This window comes from Trichoplax adhaerens, genomic scaffold (assembly GCF_000150275.1).
Source record: "Trichoplax adhaerens TRIADscaffold_1 genomic scaffold, whole genome shotgun sequence".
NCBI lineage: Eukaryota > Metazoa > Placozoa > Uniplacotomia > Trichoplacea > Trichoplacidae > Trichoplax > Trichoplax adhaerens.
Window position 1 is genome coordinate 2,956,526 of NW_002060943.1, and position 18,528 is coordinate 2,975,053.

Genomic DNA, 18,528 nt, shown 5'->3' on the forward strand with positions numbered 1-18,528 from the left:
CATCGACTACCAATACAAGGTCTTTTTTTACTAGTCTATAGGCAAGGTAAATAGGTTCTCTCTAGTCTACCCGATGTTACGGCCAGTCTTATTCTAGTAAAGAAGTGTCTAAAGGGTGACAGTTACTTTACACAGTAAAAAATAGCATTTTCTACACTATTTTCAATATTGCCTCAGATAGAAACCACCCAAATTGCCTTGCAGGCGATTAATCATTTCATCTACCGGGTCCATCAAGGCGTAAACAGTTTGCTTGATCGATCTTATCCTTAGCCATGGCCAATACGAAGAAGGTTTGTGTAGTTGGTGCAGGAGTAGTTGGGCTGTCTACTGCTTATTGCTTAGCTAATTGCGGTGGGAATATCGAGGTGACAGTCATTGCAGAAAAATTCTCTCCTAATACAACTGGAGATGGTGCTGCTGGTAAATGGTATCCTTCTCATCTCAGTCAAACACCAGAAATCGATCAAAGGTTAACCGATAGTCAAGCTATGCATCCGTAATATTTCATAGCAATCGTCCTTGCTCTGTTCCTATCTAATGTACTGCACAGTACTGTAATAGCTCAAAGAGTAGCTGAATCAGGCGCTAATATTTCGCGAGCTGTAATGGCCTGCTACGATGATGTCATATTTCAGAGGAATAATCTGATTTTATAAACGTAATTGTACAATTAGAAAATATTGACAGAAAAATGAATGTTGAGCATACACCTTCTACCATAAGTTAGGATTATAACGCATCAAACTCTAAGCTTTGACCACCAGGATGGAAATGATTCACATACAGATGTCTATCTCTCCCCGATAATTTTATGTAAACAAACATTCACTTGCGAGCTCTCTCCTCACGCTGCATCAAGCCCAACAGTCTTCATCTAAATAAATTAGTTGGTTTCTGAATAGCTTATCATCACTGCTATCCATTCTGCTAATAATTTATGTATTTATAACAGATATTGCTGCAGTAGAGGAACATCACTTCCAATTTATTAGATAACTACAATTTATCAACGAAATACCATCTACACTAGAGACCCTCTATCAGAGAGGGTCTCTAATCTACATGTTTTAGCCATTGTTTGTGTATTCGATTGAATATTAATTCTCTTCGCTTATCATATCAATAACTACACCGATCAATAGCCATTGTAAATTAGCGTCTATTTTGAATGATTTTAGTTCACTTTTACTAAATTTCTTTTAAGAATTCCCGCAATATATTTTGATACGCAGCCTTCAATTTTGCTGCTATACACTATCTGGTAAATTGTGTTGCCACAATGCAATGTTAACTACTTTTCAATAGCAGATTTCGATTCTAGGATTGTATTAGTAGTAAATTTAAGATCACCAAGATATTTGATGGTAAAATTAAATTACATCTAATTCAATCTCTTATATTAGCAGTGTTGTTTCATTTAGCTTGCATCTAGTTTTCGAACGAGGATTGCTTACATGACTTAGTTATCATCTTCCACAGTGCTTATGTTTTAAGTGTCTTCAGACTATTCTCAGCGCACATTAAGAAAATATACGAGTCAGCTAATTTTTCGCTTTATAAAACAGCGATCATCTGAGAATGTTACTGTCGATTTTTATAGAATCGAAACAGTATCAAAATAGAATAAATTAAGTTAATAAACTCGGCTGTTGTCTAGTGTCCAGTATATCGGTTATTTTGAGCGCTGTATGAGTTTCCACGACATCTATTATGCTTTACACAGATATTGGTCTAATCATGGTAATAACATAGGTCTAATTAATGATAGTACTAAACTTTTACGTAAATGCAATAGTTAGAAGTGATATCTGTATATTTTCCATACAGCACAGTACTGCAGGACCACTACTAATTTTAGTGAGCTATCACGTCAGCAGTTTAGGATTTCATATTGCTGAACTTTCGTATCTACTGCAAGCAAAGCGCCCTTCAAATGATTGATCACGAGCTGTGTATGCCACAAATGACATTTGACTTGGGCGCTCTGCTTCAGATTTGTAAACGTTGATGGTTTCATAACAAGCCTATAGAGACACAAATAGTTTACTTGATCGATCTTATCCTTAGCCATGTCCAATACCAAGAAGATTTTCGTAGTCAGTGCCGGAATAGTTGGGCTACCTACGGGCTTATTACTTTAGCCAATTGCGGTGCAAACATCGAGGTAACAGTCAGTCATTGCTGAAAAATTCGCTCCATATACAACTGCAGATGGTGCTGCTGGTAAATGGCACCCGTCTCATTTAGTCAAACACCAGAAATCGATCAAAGATAAACCGATAGTGAAACTACACATCCGTTTTTTCCAATGCAATTCCCTCTTGCTCTATTTAATGCACTGTATTATTGGAGAAGGTAGCTGAATTAGGTGCTAATACTATACGTTGCATGCCGTGATCAGCCGGTATAGACGCTGACTTGCTTTGATAAAGTTTTGATTCGATTTTCTAAAATTGCATAGTATACGTCCACGTTGATTATTATTAGCAGAGACGAGTAAGTTAACATGCACCTCCCACCGTTTTGATTCGATTTTCTATAATTGCATCGTATACGTCCATGTCGATTATTATTAACAGAGAAGAGGAGGTCAACGTGCACTTCCCACCATATTAATTAGGACCACAAAGTATCAATCATTTCAACTTTTTTACTACCGGTATATAGAAGTGATACAGTACTATAAAATTCACATTAGTTCGAGTATACGAACATCACACTCTGTACACCAGTTATTATTTTTACGCAAACATCCGCCAATCTTCACTTATGGGCTATTTGTTTATGGCCAGATCAAGCCCATCAGTATACTGAGCTTGATCTACTCCATATAAGTCGATTAATTATAATTATTCAATAAGTTATCTCCAGTGAAAGATCCCTCTATCATTGCTGATATGACTTCTGCTAAGGAATTACGCATTAATGCATTCTAAATGTTATGTGTTGATTAGAAGCAGGGATATAAAGATCGCAATAACTTGTCATCACTTATTCAATTTAATACAAATTCTTTTACATTGTATCGCTTTAGTGATTTCAATTATTCACAGTAATTTGTGAGCTTTGGAGGTATAAATAGAAGGAACAGGGTATTCAACTAGTAATAATAACAGTAAGGAATAAGCAGTATGTGATGTAGAATTGCTGGTTACGCTAAAAAACAGTACAGTAATTGTACTGTAGGTTATAGCTATTTGAACAGTTTAAATTTTTGAGTTAGCGGATTGTAAATCTTTGCTGTTAAAACTCATTCATTACAATCACTTTTAAAATGCAGCGTAACATTTTGCAGAATTTTCTATATGCGCGTATTTTCTTTTTGCTAGCCTCTACGAATATGGAATACGTGCATGCTAACTTGTCCTTCTGATTATTACAGGAGATGGGGCTCCATCACCTATCAATGGTTGCTCGATTTAACATTTTCTGATTTAGCTGACTCTGTGGGTGTAAGCTTAGTTTCTGGTTACCACTTTTTTGAATATTATCCTAAGGTAAATTGGCTACGTCGATCACGATACACAGATATCCTCGATCAATAACAGTGAAAATCGATACATCCCATAACTAATAGCCTATCTTTTATTGTATTATTAGACTATTTACAGGCATGATGCTGATAGATAGTGATAATTGAATAAAATAATACTCGTTTATCAGTATAATCATCGTTCAGACCCTAACGGTAATTACTGTACGACAGTTTGTTATAGGCTCCCTTGATATGCAATTTGTTAAAATATGAACACAATTATTATCGTGAAGCATGATATTATGTTACTTGGTGCATAGTATAATATCGAAAAATTTTTGCTACTGTATTTAACTTTATTCTAGCTGTATTTCTTATTATTAGATTGGTAGGTGCTAACTTTCTTAATCAATGGTGCTCATCCTTGTAGGACCCACACTGGAAGGACATGGTACTATTTTTTCGTCGTGCAACAAACCGTGAAATTGAAAAGATTAATGAAAATGGATATTATGTTGTTAAGTATGCAGCAGAAAAAATTTATGCCTATACAATATTTATTATTAATATCTAAACTGAAAACTAGATTACTGTTAATCTTATGTTCGAATTGCAAAGCAATTCGCACCCTATAGCTACAATTAATCTGTTTTTTCAATTTTAAGAACTGGCTGGTTTTACACAACTTTCTTTCTCAATTGCGAAACTTACTTACCATGGCTTATGGCTAAGTATGATTAGCAGTACTTATCGTTGCATTCCTATAATAAGATCTTGAACTAGTGCCAAAGGGTGCATCTTATTTCGGGCAGGTTTAGAAAGTTAGGTGGCAAAGTTATACAAAGACGGGTTGAAAGTTTATCTGAAGTAAGATATGACATCATAACATTCGCTAACATCTGTATCCAATTTTATCCGAAATTTTGAATGATGTTCGACTTTACTCATCTCTTTTATTCCTCGTAGCTTGGCGGAAAGTATGACTGCATTGTTAACTGCAGCGGATTAGGTTCATATCAGCTGGCCGATGATAAAAGTTTATATCCAATTTGGGGTCAGCTAGCTAGGGTAACTGCAATTAGTACTTTTGAATCGACGAATAGGCACTGCACGCGTAATTGTAACACTTTGCTTTATCTCTTCATCTATGGGATACCAAATAGGTCAATGCTCCATGGATAAAACACTTCATAAGCTTTTATTCTAAGGAGAAGAAGGATGCGTACATTATGCCTAGGTATTGACACTTAACATTTCGTAAAAAATTTCTGTAAAGACAGCATTACCGTATACTCCACATAATTGAGCTTTTATAACTGAATTTCTTGACTAATGAAGATGCATTTGTTACTAGGGCAACAGATGTTGTTTTAGGTATATATAACGAACCACATAGGTGGGAAAACAAAGTTGATGACGAAATTCATGAGGAAACGATGCAACGTATCTATTCTGTTATGCCAAGCCTAAAGGTAAATTACGAAAAGTTAAGAAGCATGGTTTATATTATAAAGCTCTGTTATCTATCTGTAGTTATGTAGTAGATAGCTTATTGTGATCTGTTAACTTTGCTGCAATCTAAACGCTATATATACCAATAATTTTATGCCGTAGAACGCTAAAGTAACCTGGAAATGGTCCGGATTGCGACCAGCTCGGCCTGCTGTACGCTTAGAAAATGATCAACTAAATGTCAATGGCAAGAAACTCCCGGTATTTTGCACTTACGTAGCATTCAATATATTTTGTGATACTGAATAATTAAAAACTGAAATTGATATCAAATGACTAGCAGTAATTAATATTATGACTTCATTATTAATAGATCATCCATAATTACGGTCATGGAGGTTCTGGTATAACGTTGCATTTAGGCTGCGCCCTAAATGCTACGAAATTAGTTATTGAAGCTTTAGGAATGCAAAGTCCCGGCATTAACTATAGCTATAACTTTCCACGAATCAGTCAAAACTACAGTAGCAAACTATGAAGTTATTTATGGGTTAAGCCAAGGCTACTTCTTAATTCTTGATGTTAAATTTTTCAATGTTATGCTAACTTAAGATTCTTTATCATAATCTATCATCTAACTAAAATTTATGCTTTAAATATTTTAGTCTTTGTTACCGTAAAATTTCGTTTGCTTTACTAATACTAACTAATAATTATAATTAGTGCAATTAGAGTAAGCTGAAAATTGTCGATCAATAACTCACTCATTAAGGAATGCTTTAATTTTTATGTCAGGTAATTCTATACACTTGTTATATATAGCTTTAAAATGCTGCCTTTTAATTTGCAAGATGATCAAGATTCAATTCTGTTTTGTTTGGTGATATATAGTGAATTCTTGACTAGTTACATGATCCAATAAATAATGAATTCCGTTAGTTATCGTATAATATGACGGTCTATAATGCAATACCAAACAATTAAAGTTAGTAAGAACGGCAACTGAAGTCAATTAAGTAAAAGAACGGGCAGAAATAATATCACTTAACGTACCAAACCAAAGTAGAAAAATGCTCAACTCCCAAATCTTATCAATGATTCTCTAGCAGAGTAAAGGTTGCACTCCTGTTCAGGAAACTATTTCAATTGATGAATAAAGATAAAATGAAAGTGCAGCTTTCAATGAATTCTAAAATTTTTAAAGTAATTATGTACCTTAGTTTTATCTTGGGAGTTAAATGATTACCATTGTAAAGGGATTTGTACAGAAAATAACGATCTATTTATTTCTGTACTGCTTCTTCAAAATTTGTTATTGATATCCCTAATTACTTACTGCGGTATTCTTTTTTTTAATTTTTTAAAAAATAAAACTCGGAAAGCATGATATCTCTACACCTCTAAGTTGCCCTTCCGTAGTTGTCAAATAGGTAATCACTATCAGAAAAAGCTAAACATCTTTCGTGACTGACTTGGAGATAGTAAGTTGAACTGATTTATTAAATTCACATACAAAAGGTAGAAGTACAGAAACACTGGGAAATCCTGGTAAAATATTGAATAAACGAAATGCGCAGATCATGCATAAACTTTATATAACCTCGAAGAATCCCTTATATTGGTCGTAAAATGGTAGCTAACCAGAGGACATAGCTAAATATCGTATATATTTGTCACGACCAAGGTTGTAACACGAGGAGATAATATACGTATATTATAAGTATGTTATTCCTTACCCTCGTCGATAGAGTAAAACTTCTTCGTAACTTGATATAAAGTAGAATTATTCTGTAATAATTATTATTGTTTCTATATGGATATAATTAATCGGTACTAGTCTATCATTTATCCTACAGATAACTTTTTGATCAACGTATATATTCCACTTTACTATAACGTTATATACCATAAGTATAGAGAATACGATCAGAAATCAAATCTTTCTAAAAATTTTGCTATAGTAGGCTATAATAATCTACGCTCTAGAGCATTCGATGAGGCGATACATTTACTTAGAAAATTACGAAATCTACACTAATTTCAAGTCCTATTCAATTATTCAAATTATGTGAACCTAATAAATTGATGGCATATTAAAACTATTTAATATAAATTATGATTTTGAAACATTAGTCCAAATTAAGAGATTCCCTATGAACAATGGTGTTTAGATCAGGATAACGTGAACTATAACACTGAAATACCGACACGGTACTATTCTTTCTATTTGGAGGAGGGAAAGGGTAAGAGAATGCTTATGTTCATGAGAGAATGTGCAAATTTTTCCTTGAGTAGTCCGCACTTATATTAGTCGTCGACAATGAAAACTTTAAGCAAGATTCTGTCGTCACATTACGATCAAAGGTTACCCTCAACCTGTTCCTCATTCAATCGTCGGTAAAGTGAACGTCGATAAATAATCATATTCCTATACACGTATAAAAGGAGCAGCGTTTTCGACTATGATTACCCCACTGCTTACAATTTATGTGCTGTGTACTGTAGACTACTAAATTATCGTAGCATAGTCTGTACTATCCTGCTCAGTAAGGCAGTTACGCAAAGTATCGTGAGCGAGGAAAGGTACTAATTTATAACTAAAGTGGACATTGCTTTCTAACTATAGTATGATCTTAAAGATATCGTGAAGTCGAAACCCTAATAAGGTAGAGCGACCAAATGAGGAAAATAATTTTGCGCTATAGAGCTTTACCACAATCCATAGGATATTGTAACAAACAATTTACGAACAAAGTTAGTCTATGATTGCATTCTAAATTGTAAAACAGAATCTATGAGAGAATTAATACGAAATAGACATCAACGAGCACAAAGGTACGATCACAAAACAGGATGGTCAGTTGCAACTTCAAGTCAGTATTAAGTTTAGCGAGAAAGAGAAATGAAAAGAATGCAATTCTACTAAATAACAGTCGTTTAACCTAGTCTCAATATATACACAATTGCGATTTACAAGAACTACTACCTCCAATAGCGTTGTCTACCCTGTTTAAACTGCGTCATTAGAAGAGCAGAAAGGTCAAATTCTTGATTTAAAAGGTTAGTTCTAATCTAGTATAGATATAGTGCTAGTCTTAATCTAGTCTTGATCACAATATTTTCCCTATCTACAAATAGTGACTTCAGCGAACTGAAATAGTCCAACGTTTTGAAAGGATAATAGTAATATGAAGTAAGAAAGTATGTAGCATGTAGAATGGTCAGTTCGCTATCGAAGAAGTGATGGTAGAGCCGCTACATAGTGAGAGGTTACGGTATATCAAGATAGAGACTTGAATTATAATACTGCTAGAATCATTTTAGAACGATATTCCATCGAAATAGAACATCATAGGTCTGTATTTCTCGATTGGGGGTTGTTCTTGAGTAATGCCCAGAGAGATTTACTGTCTCGCAAGATCATATAAACTATTCTCAAACGTTGCTTCTCAAACAAACAAAATAGCGTATTCTTCTGATAACTGGATGTTAAAGCATGATAGCTACCATGTACTTACAGTGGTGTATCTATTTAGAGTCGCATATCGATTATTTAGAAATCATAGGTACTCAAGATGTTAGTAAATGCATTGGTGAAATCGCAGGCGGTTATGGGCGGACGAACTATATTTTTGTGAAGATGACTGGATAAGTGACTGTCTCAATTTCTGCAAGGCTGGTTCATGAAATAATCACTGAATCGGGTTATTTAGTTTATCGCTTGCCGTAAAATTATTGGACGAAGGCTTTATTTAAGACTCTTCACTATCAAGAACCGTTTGTTAATAAAGCTCAATATCCAACTGATTCCTCTTGAGATATGATTGTAAATTAATCCTCTTATTATATGTTACATATTGGATTTTTGTATCACAAATACCGGTACTTTGAAGTATCTGCTTTATGCTATATGAACAAAATCAATCTTGCAAAGGCTCGTACTACCTTTTTAAATATTTATATTACTGCACTTATCTAGAATATTGCCTATACATTTCATATACCCATATGTTATCATTCTCAGATGATTATACATTAGCAAGATAAGTATCACACGGTGGCATTTAGTATAGCATTTTATACAGGTGGAGGCGGTAATTATTTTACTATACCTCACTATATTCTTATAGCCTAGTAAACTTAACTTTTTTTATCTTACTATGATCATCTATGCTATTAGCTCCGTATTTAAAAAGTAAAAGTAGGAAATACTATTCAGTTGGAATAGAACCAACTCTGTAACACTAATTCTTTTTGGATGATTATCTTATAGTTGTCATCTCAGAATGTTATTAGCTATATGTTGTATGATGTTGTACGTACAGTATGTATAAAGTTAATCTTACAATACTAATTTTGGGGATAATTTTATCTTCCTGTATTGGCATCTCTGAAATTAGCTATGCACGAAGTATTTAATTTAAAATGCAAATTAATATTAAATAACTAGCCGAACTCGCATACCTAGCTATCGATTAAATAGAAATAATAGATCGGCTAAAATACCATAATGTACCGTTACATAGCCATATCTGAACTTTAGATGCAGTGTATATTTTCGCATCTGTCACAGTGTCCAATATCAAAGTTTATTACTTACAGAACGATACAATTTATAGCCCTGTTTGATATCTTTTCCTTGAAAATGAGTAGGAAAATAGATAATGAAGTAAAATAGAGGCTTTTACACAGTCCACAGTATGATCATGACGTCAGCTAGGATAGGATCGGGGGTGTTAAGGATGGTATGTTTAGCGAAGGATGATGGGATGGGCTGTTACTGGTGGAATAAAATTGCAGGTAGTTTAGTCTGAGATCTAGCAATGTACTTATTGCGTTATCTAATTTTTACTACAGTATTTTCGACAATAAAATAAAGTCATAAACTGTTTCTATCCACAATGGCTAAAGTCAAATTACTAAGAGACTATCTTTAGAGTATAAATAGGAAAAGCAATGATTAAAAAAGCTTATCTTAATGATATACCAAAAATCTTCAATAAGAATTTGTTCTGTTAGTGGTAGATAGAGTTTATTAATAAACGATATAAACGTTTATATTATAACCACGAAAAAATTATTTACAGCATCAACTCTTTAGTAAATTTTTTTTCTATCAAATCATATCGGGTTGGAATTGAATATCAGAGATTAGTAATGATAACTGAAAGTTGTTTCTGCCCATGGATCAAAATGAATATTGACTTAAAAACCAAAAGTTATAGACGAATAAGGCTGCATGTATAATAGTAAGAAAAACAACCACATAAAACCAATTTGCTGATGGTGATATCGGAACGCTAATATTCCTGAAAACAGAATTTAAATAAAAATCATCTCCTTCTCTACATTTTCATCATTCGGCAGTAAACTATTGCAATAATTGAATAGAACTTTAAAATATTGTTACTAGAAGCATTACAACGGGAACAGAATGAAAAAATTAGATTATTATTATAATATTTCAATCTGCTAAATCCATAAAGGAACGCAAACTAAATTGCTAGGTAGTCTAATATTATTATAAAGTCATAAATAGAGCGAACCTGTATTTCGTTACAGCGGACGTTCGATATAGAGCTAATACGAATATAGAATCGACGATATATTTCGAAGCTGTTTCAATGTGATTTATCAAGATAAAGAATCCCTATAGTCCAGTAGACAAATGAGAATAGAGATCAAAATAATCTATTTGAAATTTTAATCCAACAACATTTTTGATAGCATCCACAATTCATCTTACGAAAACAATGGATGACTTACTTTGGGATTTAACATGACTATCAATATTATTAGAGCAACATAGATCCACTGGATGAGTTGGTCCAATACTCTAACAAAACAGAAAGGTTATTAGTATTACTAACTTAAGAAAGCCCGAATGTTAGATCGATATTTTAAACGCCTTCTAACTACAAGTATTCGTCAGTAATTAATTACAGGTATACGACGCCATATTTACGTATTGTATTACCTATCTGGAAAATTTCCTTCTTGATATTCGACGTAGTGTGCATCTTTACTAGCATCTTCATCTCCAGTACAACTGCATGATATCTTGGAATTGGTCATCCTTTCTCGAATGTTGACTAGCATGCCACTCACTTATAAACCAATAGCCAAAATACAAATAAATAGAATCACTGGTTAGGATATACATAAAGTTTGATAGATGTGGTCTCGCTAGATTTATTTAAGACTTCAATAAGGATACTTACTCCAGCTAGAAGCAGACATGCCATTTGTTAGATATGATAACGTTGTCGATAACACGATAAATAACCTGATAACTAAGGCTAGCCAAGCATATTGGGGGTAAAAATCTTTTAAAATCTACAGAATTCGATTAAACAAAATAATTTCGTTTATTCAATAACTCAGAAAGGATATTCTTAATTAAAGTTGTCGTAAAAGAAGTAAAAGTGAAGTATAAAAATTAGATTACAGAATTTACGTGCGATTTCTAATATCAATCTATAGTATTTAATAGTAGAGTTAAATACTATAGTTTTGGAGATAAAAATTTTCAAGATAACGATTATACATACGTGAGTTCATATAAAGTAACTCATCGTCTATGCATAATAACAAGGGTAAATAACTATAATTAGAATTATCATTTACTTATTGAATTGTAGAGTATGTACACTATTCGAAGTCTTGATATGAAATCGAAACTATCTACCATAATGTTTACGTATAATCACTTGTAAACTTACTGCTTAATTCTGATGAGTTTGCAGTTGATACCGTGGTAGTAGAATTGTGATATAAATACAAACTATTGATAGTTAATTTACTATAGAATGAAATGTCAGTTAGGCTATAATAATTTAACTGCATGTAGTCAGAGGACGAGCTTTCCAACATCCTAGATCCTACACGATCTGAGTAGAGATTTAGTAACTGTAAGTGTATGTATGGTATGTCCGATACTAATTTAAGTAACTTACAAAATTTTACATTCACGCCAGTTAACACTGGAATTGACTGTAGAAATTTATTTAAGTGCATATGTTTGCAAGCAAAGTAGTAATTACTTAAGAAGCGTACTGAGATAGTAACTCGAAGGAAGGTAGCAATCAATCAGTTTTCTGCGAAGTATCACCGAGAAAATCGAAATCTTATATATCGCTCGTATAAAGACTGAAAATACAAGGGGACGTAGCCAGAGTTATTGTACTTCTACTAGAGTTCTTTGCAAATCTTTGCCAAAAATGAGGATTGTAACAATGCGCAAAGCTGCGATCAATCGTTTGATAGTATTTAATGCTAATAATTCATTATAGATGTTTCTTGACTACTATATCGTCAATTTTTCACATGCAGCTCAAAAAATGTCAAATAGCGTAGGTATGCAATGCAGTGATATCAATAAGGGATAAAAAACTCTACTATAGTTATGTTATACGTACAGATCAATCTAGGAACACAGAATTTACAATACTTACGATCGACAGTGGTACAGTCGAGATTTTACCATTTTCGGCAGCCCTTACAATTAGAAAAATAAATAAGTTATGTTTATTACTTTATGTTATAAATATCGGTTACTGCTACTGTTATTATCAACTTGTCAAACATCATATTTAAAACTTACCATTTCAGAGTTAATTGACATGGTATTCCTGATTCTGTCATATTTGCTAGAGATATTCCATCTCGAATCATAGGGCTACATGTTTGTGGTACTACATACAATACGGCATAACACCTGATCATGTGTACAGTAAATGTTAAACTTGAAAAGTATTGGTATCTGTAGCACTAAATTAGCCTTTATCATGCTTATTCATTTTGTACATAAGAATCGTATCTACTTATTTCGTAAGATACTTTAAAATTAAAATACAATATCTTGTAGACGATGTAATATCCCAATAGCTCTCAATCCAATATTTAAGATACTTATACATACTTAAAATATCCCCTAAGTTATAATCAAATTCTCCTCATAGATTTATAAATTTGAGATTAATAATATTGCAAAATTAAATTATCTGTTTAACTATCGTAGACATGATCATCCAATTTATACATTCAAATTTCAAAGAATTTACAATAAACTACTTTTACGTATTAAGATAAAGCTTTCGATAATTCATATTTTCTATTATACATATATTAGATTTATATCAGTTATTTCTTATAGAAATTAACTACTATTTCATCATTACCATAATATGTTGATAACTCCTGTTGTGAATTTAGCAGCAACAACAGCTCCAAAGAAGATGATAATCTAGTAAGTAGTATTATTTAATCGAAACATTGAGATTAAAATATGTGTATTAATATTTAGGTAGTTAAACAAAGTTATTATTCTGAATATACACTTCATTTAAAGTACTATATGACATCACAACATCCATACCTGTTTTCTGTCATATTGGACATAACTGAAAAAATAAACTAGCGCCCTTCCACCCCCAGCTATAGATTATTGTGAATATTTCGGAAAAGCATTATGGAATTAATACGGCCACTTACACTTAATAATCTTACAGAGTTTATTTTTATTAAGAAACTCGACTACTATCTTTTGTTCTACTATTACAGATTGAAAGTAGTTCTTGATAATTATAGTTGATTATTACTTACATATGCTCAAGAGAGTTAAGAATATCGTATCGCCACTATATATCCAGTTATTTGAAATATCGTTGCCAATGCTTTTACCGATAATAAAGGATATTATAATCTAAAGAGAACTTCAATTTAACTGATGTAAAGGTAAGTTAAATTTTTAAAACCTTAAAATTAGTTTACTAGTAAGATAATATCTACTGTACAAGGCAAAATAGTTAGCAATAGTGAATAAAGATGAGTTAATGTAAAATATATTTTCAGGATAAAAAATTACCATTACGATAATTAAACCACTTCTAACGAATGATAAAGTAGGCAAGATTATCATTAGAGGCTTTTTAAGAAAGATGTAGCAAACAGCTGTTATGATGATAAAGATAGGGGCTATTGTTTCTGCGCTAAAGATAAGATAAAGAAATTATGATGATGAAAGATTATTCAGTAAATATATATGTATATCCTATAGTATAATTGCTACACAGCTTAAAAGACATTGGCTAAAGAATGGAAATATTTCACGGTTAAATAATTTTGATACAAAATACCTGACTAGAATAAGTCCTGAATAAGCTTGGCTAGCGGCTAAGGCTACGATAATACTCCATAGAAAACTGTGAATAATAAAGTTTAACTTTAGTTATCGCATTATATTTAATAAGATTAAACAAAGATACCGTCTTGCATTTCATTATATGTATTTTGATTAATATTGTTGTCAAACTCTATTATACGCTTACTTATTCTTGTATAAGTATATTCTACATTTGATAAAATTATAAATATAACTAGCGCAATTTTAATAGCTGTAATATCTGCGCTAAGTATTAAGTGTAATTTACTTCTTAATCTTAAAATGACTGCAATTCTCTTCCAAAATTAGGACCTCAATAAAGAGTTATATACTAGGAGCTTACTAATAACTTTCAAAAGTTTTACTGTATGTAAGATTAATTAGGATCATAGTAGTCTTTATATTTATGTAATGCGCGTATATCTGTTGTTCCCGGAATAACCCAGTCTTAATAATCTGCTAGCATGATGTTACAAATGAAAAGTTAGTTAGTATTATTGTAAGAGTATATCCAGGCTATGCCGGTAAGTTCCGATACATTTTCTTCTTCTAGCACATATTTACTGCAAGTACTGTAGTATTTGTAGCATTTTCATAATACCAGGTCTATGATATTAAATTAAGCTAGAATTATTGTCTCCATGACTTTAATAATTAATATTCTAGAATTGCATCATTTTCTTTAATAATGTAACTATCTTTATTAGTAATACTGGCATTACCATACTGTGCCAAATACATGTATAATGTATCAATTAAGACATTTAAAAATATTATATTTTGTACTTTTAATTCTATACTATCACTTTAATAGATACTCTTAATAACTGGTTTAATATGTAATTTAATTAGTACTTTTTAAATAGATAAAACTATACATTTACGGTAATATCTCCCGCAAACAGATTTACTAATATTAATATTGGACAATAACGTTAAACCAATTAGCTCATTTCGTTATTAAAAGCTCTTTACTTGACGATTTAAGGCAAGAAAGAAAGATTTCTTGGTACGTATAACTAAGTGTATGTCAATATAATAATTTTCTAGTAAAATAATTTTATACACTACGAATTCATATCCTATTTTCTCCTTACTATTTCAGAAGCATAATCAAGTCAAAAGTAATCCGTAGATATTTAGGTAGAAATAAGGCGGAAAGGAGATGGGTGTTGACATTTTTGTTTTTATCGATTTTTTCTCTCTGTTTATCATCCAGTACGATTTCTTCAGATTCTGACTCATCATCTAGAATCTAAAAATGAATATCAAGCCATTAAATTATATCCGTTATTGTAATTGCCAGTCGCTTTACTAAATTCAGTAGCAGAAATATTGAATTTATGCTATCTATGTATAAACTTTAGAAGTACTATGTTATACGGTTGAAGTAAGCGCGTAAGTATCTGATTAAAGCAATTTCATTCTAAAATATAATCTTAAATGTAACTTAAAATATGAAGATAACAGATTGCAAGCTAGATTATTTTTATTGGTACTGAAATTATAGATCAGTAATAATTTTTATTGTATGATGACTTACATTTTGGCTTTCCTTATGAAAATATTTGATAGCAATAGCTTTTTGAGTGATTATTAAAAAGGTATAGCTGACCATTACCTGTTGTAGCGATATCCAGGAAAGAACATCATTACAGCTTAGTCTAAATAAGGATACACATAAATACTCAAGAATACGATTTATTTTGAAATCTTGGCAATAATTTCTGAAGCAAGAATATTATTGCGTTTTTAGATATACAACTTATACTTATGGAATTTTATTCTCACGTTATAACAGTCTTTAGCTCGAAATACTAGACTACAAATTTCGAATCGGATAGCATGCGCACACGATTATCACTTATGAGCACTAACATTAATGTATCTGTCACAAACTTATGTTGCGAACTACTACACTAAACTAATTGATTACTTATGCCTTGCTCCACTACACCTGGAGATCTACTGTATGGTAGTTCTTTACTACTTTCGGTCACACAGGGATAAGACTGTTCTAAAAGATCAGTACAGTTTTTATTAGTAGAGTAGCCGAGTACCTTCTCGTACACGATCTAATATGATCCATTAGCTAAATACTGACAAAATCTATTTAATTAGCAAGTACGGTGCTTTGCTCCGTAACAGTATCAAATATAATCTTGCGTAATTTTAAGTCTTAAATCTATACCATAAAACTATAAGAACAGGAGGTTTTACATAAAAGAATCCGCTGTGTTTTTTAGATGTCTGTAAAATTGGAATAGCAGAAAGTTTTAAACTAACTGTAAAATCAAATACTTTAAATTGTACAACAAGTATAATACTACGCTAGTAGGATTCCATAACAAGTAATGTGTTGATTACTTGAAACATTAATTTTATGTTGTAATAAGTATGAAATTAATACGATTCCCAAGACTCTAGAGTCAGTTGTCGGAGTATCGTTAAACTAATATTGAGAATTTCGTTTGATAAAATACTTTTTAGCTAGATCGGTTTACCGCAACAGAATAAAACTAAATACAAAACCCATGCGATACAATTCGCAAGGCTCTTCATGTAATGTGATGACACAGCATCTCTAGTCTAAAATGACCAGGAACTTCATCAGTTTTTATATTAGTACTGCTGACTTAAATTAGGTACAAAAATCCATACAATTTCATTTGCAAGACTCTAATTAGATGTCAGAAATCTTCAAACTTAAATTAAGGATTTTATTGAAGAGAAATTTCATCAACTAGATGAGTTTAAATCAATAGGCTTTAAAGCTTAAAGTCAAATGCTCACGCCACGGTACGAACTACTGTGAAGAATTAAATGGCTAAATTCAGCGAACATTTATATATGGTGATTACAGTTATTTGCTTACAGCAGGAATTACTGAATCGATAGTTTGCTACGATAAATTATATGTTGTACAGAAAAACAATTCATATAAAGTAATTGAATACAGTACAAGCTCTTGTAACTGTAATTATGATTAATGCAACGATGTAGGTGCATTGAGATCACTCTGTGAATGGACATACTGTAGTCCTATTAGGTAAAATCAGTCTGTAAATGTCCTTATCGATAAATATTTTTGTGAGATGATTCATCAATGTTAGCCGCCACCGGAAGGTATTTAAGTTTAGCTGATCATTGAATAATAACCAGTTCTCTAATTGTGTAATCTAGAAACAAAAGCATCTATGTTCTTATGAGCAGTTAAGGGATTATTAAATCCCGAAAACTTTCGAAATTTTAGAGATTTGCTTTTACATAATCATTGTCACAAAGCTTGTTTTTTACCAGCTTTAGAAATGTAAAGATTTATTTCTACTTAAACCTTGCTGCAAAGCTGGTTTGTGACAGCACATCGCCATCGCCATCAAGTATGTTTGTTAACAATGATCAGATCGAATTGAAAGTTCTAGACTAAAGGCTATGAATGAAATAGATCGCATAACGCTATCTTATATTGTAATATATGTTTGTATATTTTTAGACTTTCGAAATTGACTATTTGATTCAACAATCTTAATTTATAAAATAATTTGTGTAGTAAATCAAACACCAGATGTACAATAATCGATATTGAAACTCTATTACTAATTTACCGATGTAAAGTATTTCTGTAAAATGCAGAACTGATTAATTATCTGGAGAATTTGAGCAATCTGACATTAGATATTACCAGTCTTTGATAGTAAATTAGCTAGAAATAATGTCGTCTTGTCAATAAAAGCGTTTGAAAACTTTACCTCTAAGATGAATGAGAATGCAGTTGTCACGATCATTGGTTGAATTCCACTTCTATGTAATGAATTTGGTAATCCTAAAGATTTATAAATTAACATAAGTTATTGATACGTACTTCTAATCGTACTGCTATGTTCTGGCAGTTACCTTATGTGACGTGATACTATCTAAACTAATATTATTATATAATACAGTTTTATATGTAGTATATTATCTTATGGTACATTGTGTATAGACTATAAAATGAGTTGTTGGCGAATGCCATGAGGAATTGTGACTATATAGGCAATCGGAGCTATATTAGTACTTTGGAGTAATAAAGGTCCCTATTTCTATGATAAAAAGGGTGTTTGTATTTCCTGAGAGAATCCTTAACCTCCCTAGTATCCAGTGATCGTAACAACTGTGAAATTGACTTCGACAATAATTTTCTGCGACTTGGAAATTTCAACAGCAAAATATTTCTATTGCTTCTTTACCTAAGACTCCTATCCCTTGAAGGATGGCCACAAAAATGAAATCTAATTTTTAAAAACATGAATAGGTTTTAGTTTTACTGTGTCAGCTGTAATAGTAAAAGCTGTAAATCAGATAGTTGTAGTATTATATATCAGAGTACGCGATGAACTAACACATTTTTAGAAAAAATAGCCCATTCCGAAAAGTTAAATAATTGTTATTTGATATT

At 31.9% G+C, this 18,528-nt stretch overlaps 2 protein-coding genes across 2 annotated transcripts in view; one reads left to right on the forward strand and one right to left on the reverse strand.

Moving 5' to 3' along the window:
* Window positions 1–275: 275 nt before the first annotated feature.
* On the forward strand, window positions 276–5,468 carry TRIADDRAFT_20172 (uncharacterized protein; the record flags this gene model as incomplete). The annotated part of the gene is made up of 10 exons (XM_002107721.1): window positions 276–472; window positions 3,386–3,500; window positions 3,909–4,000; window positions 4,144–4,209; window positions 4,291–4,345; window positions 4,445–4,546; window positions 4,642–4,715; window positions 4,833–4,950; window positions 5,093–5,191; window positions 5,304–5,468. The coding sequence occupies 10 exons, from the start codon at window positions 276–278 to the stop codon at window positions 5,466–5,468; spliced, it is 1,083 nt and encodes a 360-aa protein (XP_002107757.1).
* A 4,650-nt stretch (window positions 5,469–10,118) lies between these two features.
* TRIADDRAFT_51586 (uncharacterized protein) overlaps window positions 10,119–18,528 on the reverse strand; it is a gene marked incomplete at both ends in the record, with an annotated part of 11,406 nt that continues 2,996 nt past the window's right edge. The window contains 14 exons of the mRNA XM_002108520.1: window positions 10,119–10,239; window positions 10,477–10,580; window positions 10,697–10,766; window positions 10,908–11,037; window positions 11,152–11,266; window positions 12,385–12,427; window positions 12,534–12,647; window positions 13,111–13,175; window positions 13,797–13,920; window positions 14,068–14,133; window positions 15,191–15,348; window positions 15,637–15,714; window positions 17,843–17,916; window positions 18,320–18,361. Of these exons, the coding sequence (XP_002108556.1) occupies window positions 10,119–10,239; window positions 10,477–10,580; window positions 10,697–10,766; window positions 10,908–11,037; window positions 11,152–11,266; window positions 12,385–12,427; window positions 12,534–12,647; window positions 13,111–13,175; window positions 13,797–13,920; window positions 14,068–14,133; window positions 15,191–15,348; window positions 15,637–15,714; window positions 17,843–17,916; window positions 18,320–18,361 (1,304 nt within the window). The remainder of the gene's footprint in view (window positions 10,240–10,476; window positions 10,581–10,696; window positions 10,767–10,907; window positions 11,038–11,151; window positions 11,267–12,384; window positions 12,428–12,533; window positions 12,648–13,110; window positions 13,176–13,796; window positions 13,921–14,067; window positions 14,134–15,190; window positions 15,349–15,636; window positions 15,715–17,842; window positions 17,917–18,319; window positions 18,362–18,528) is intronic.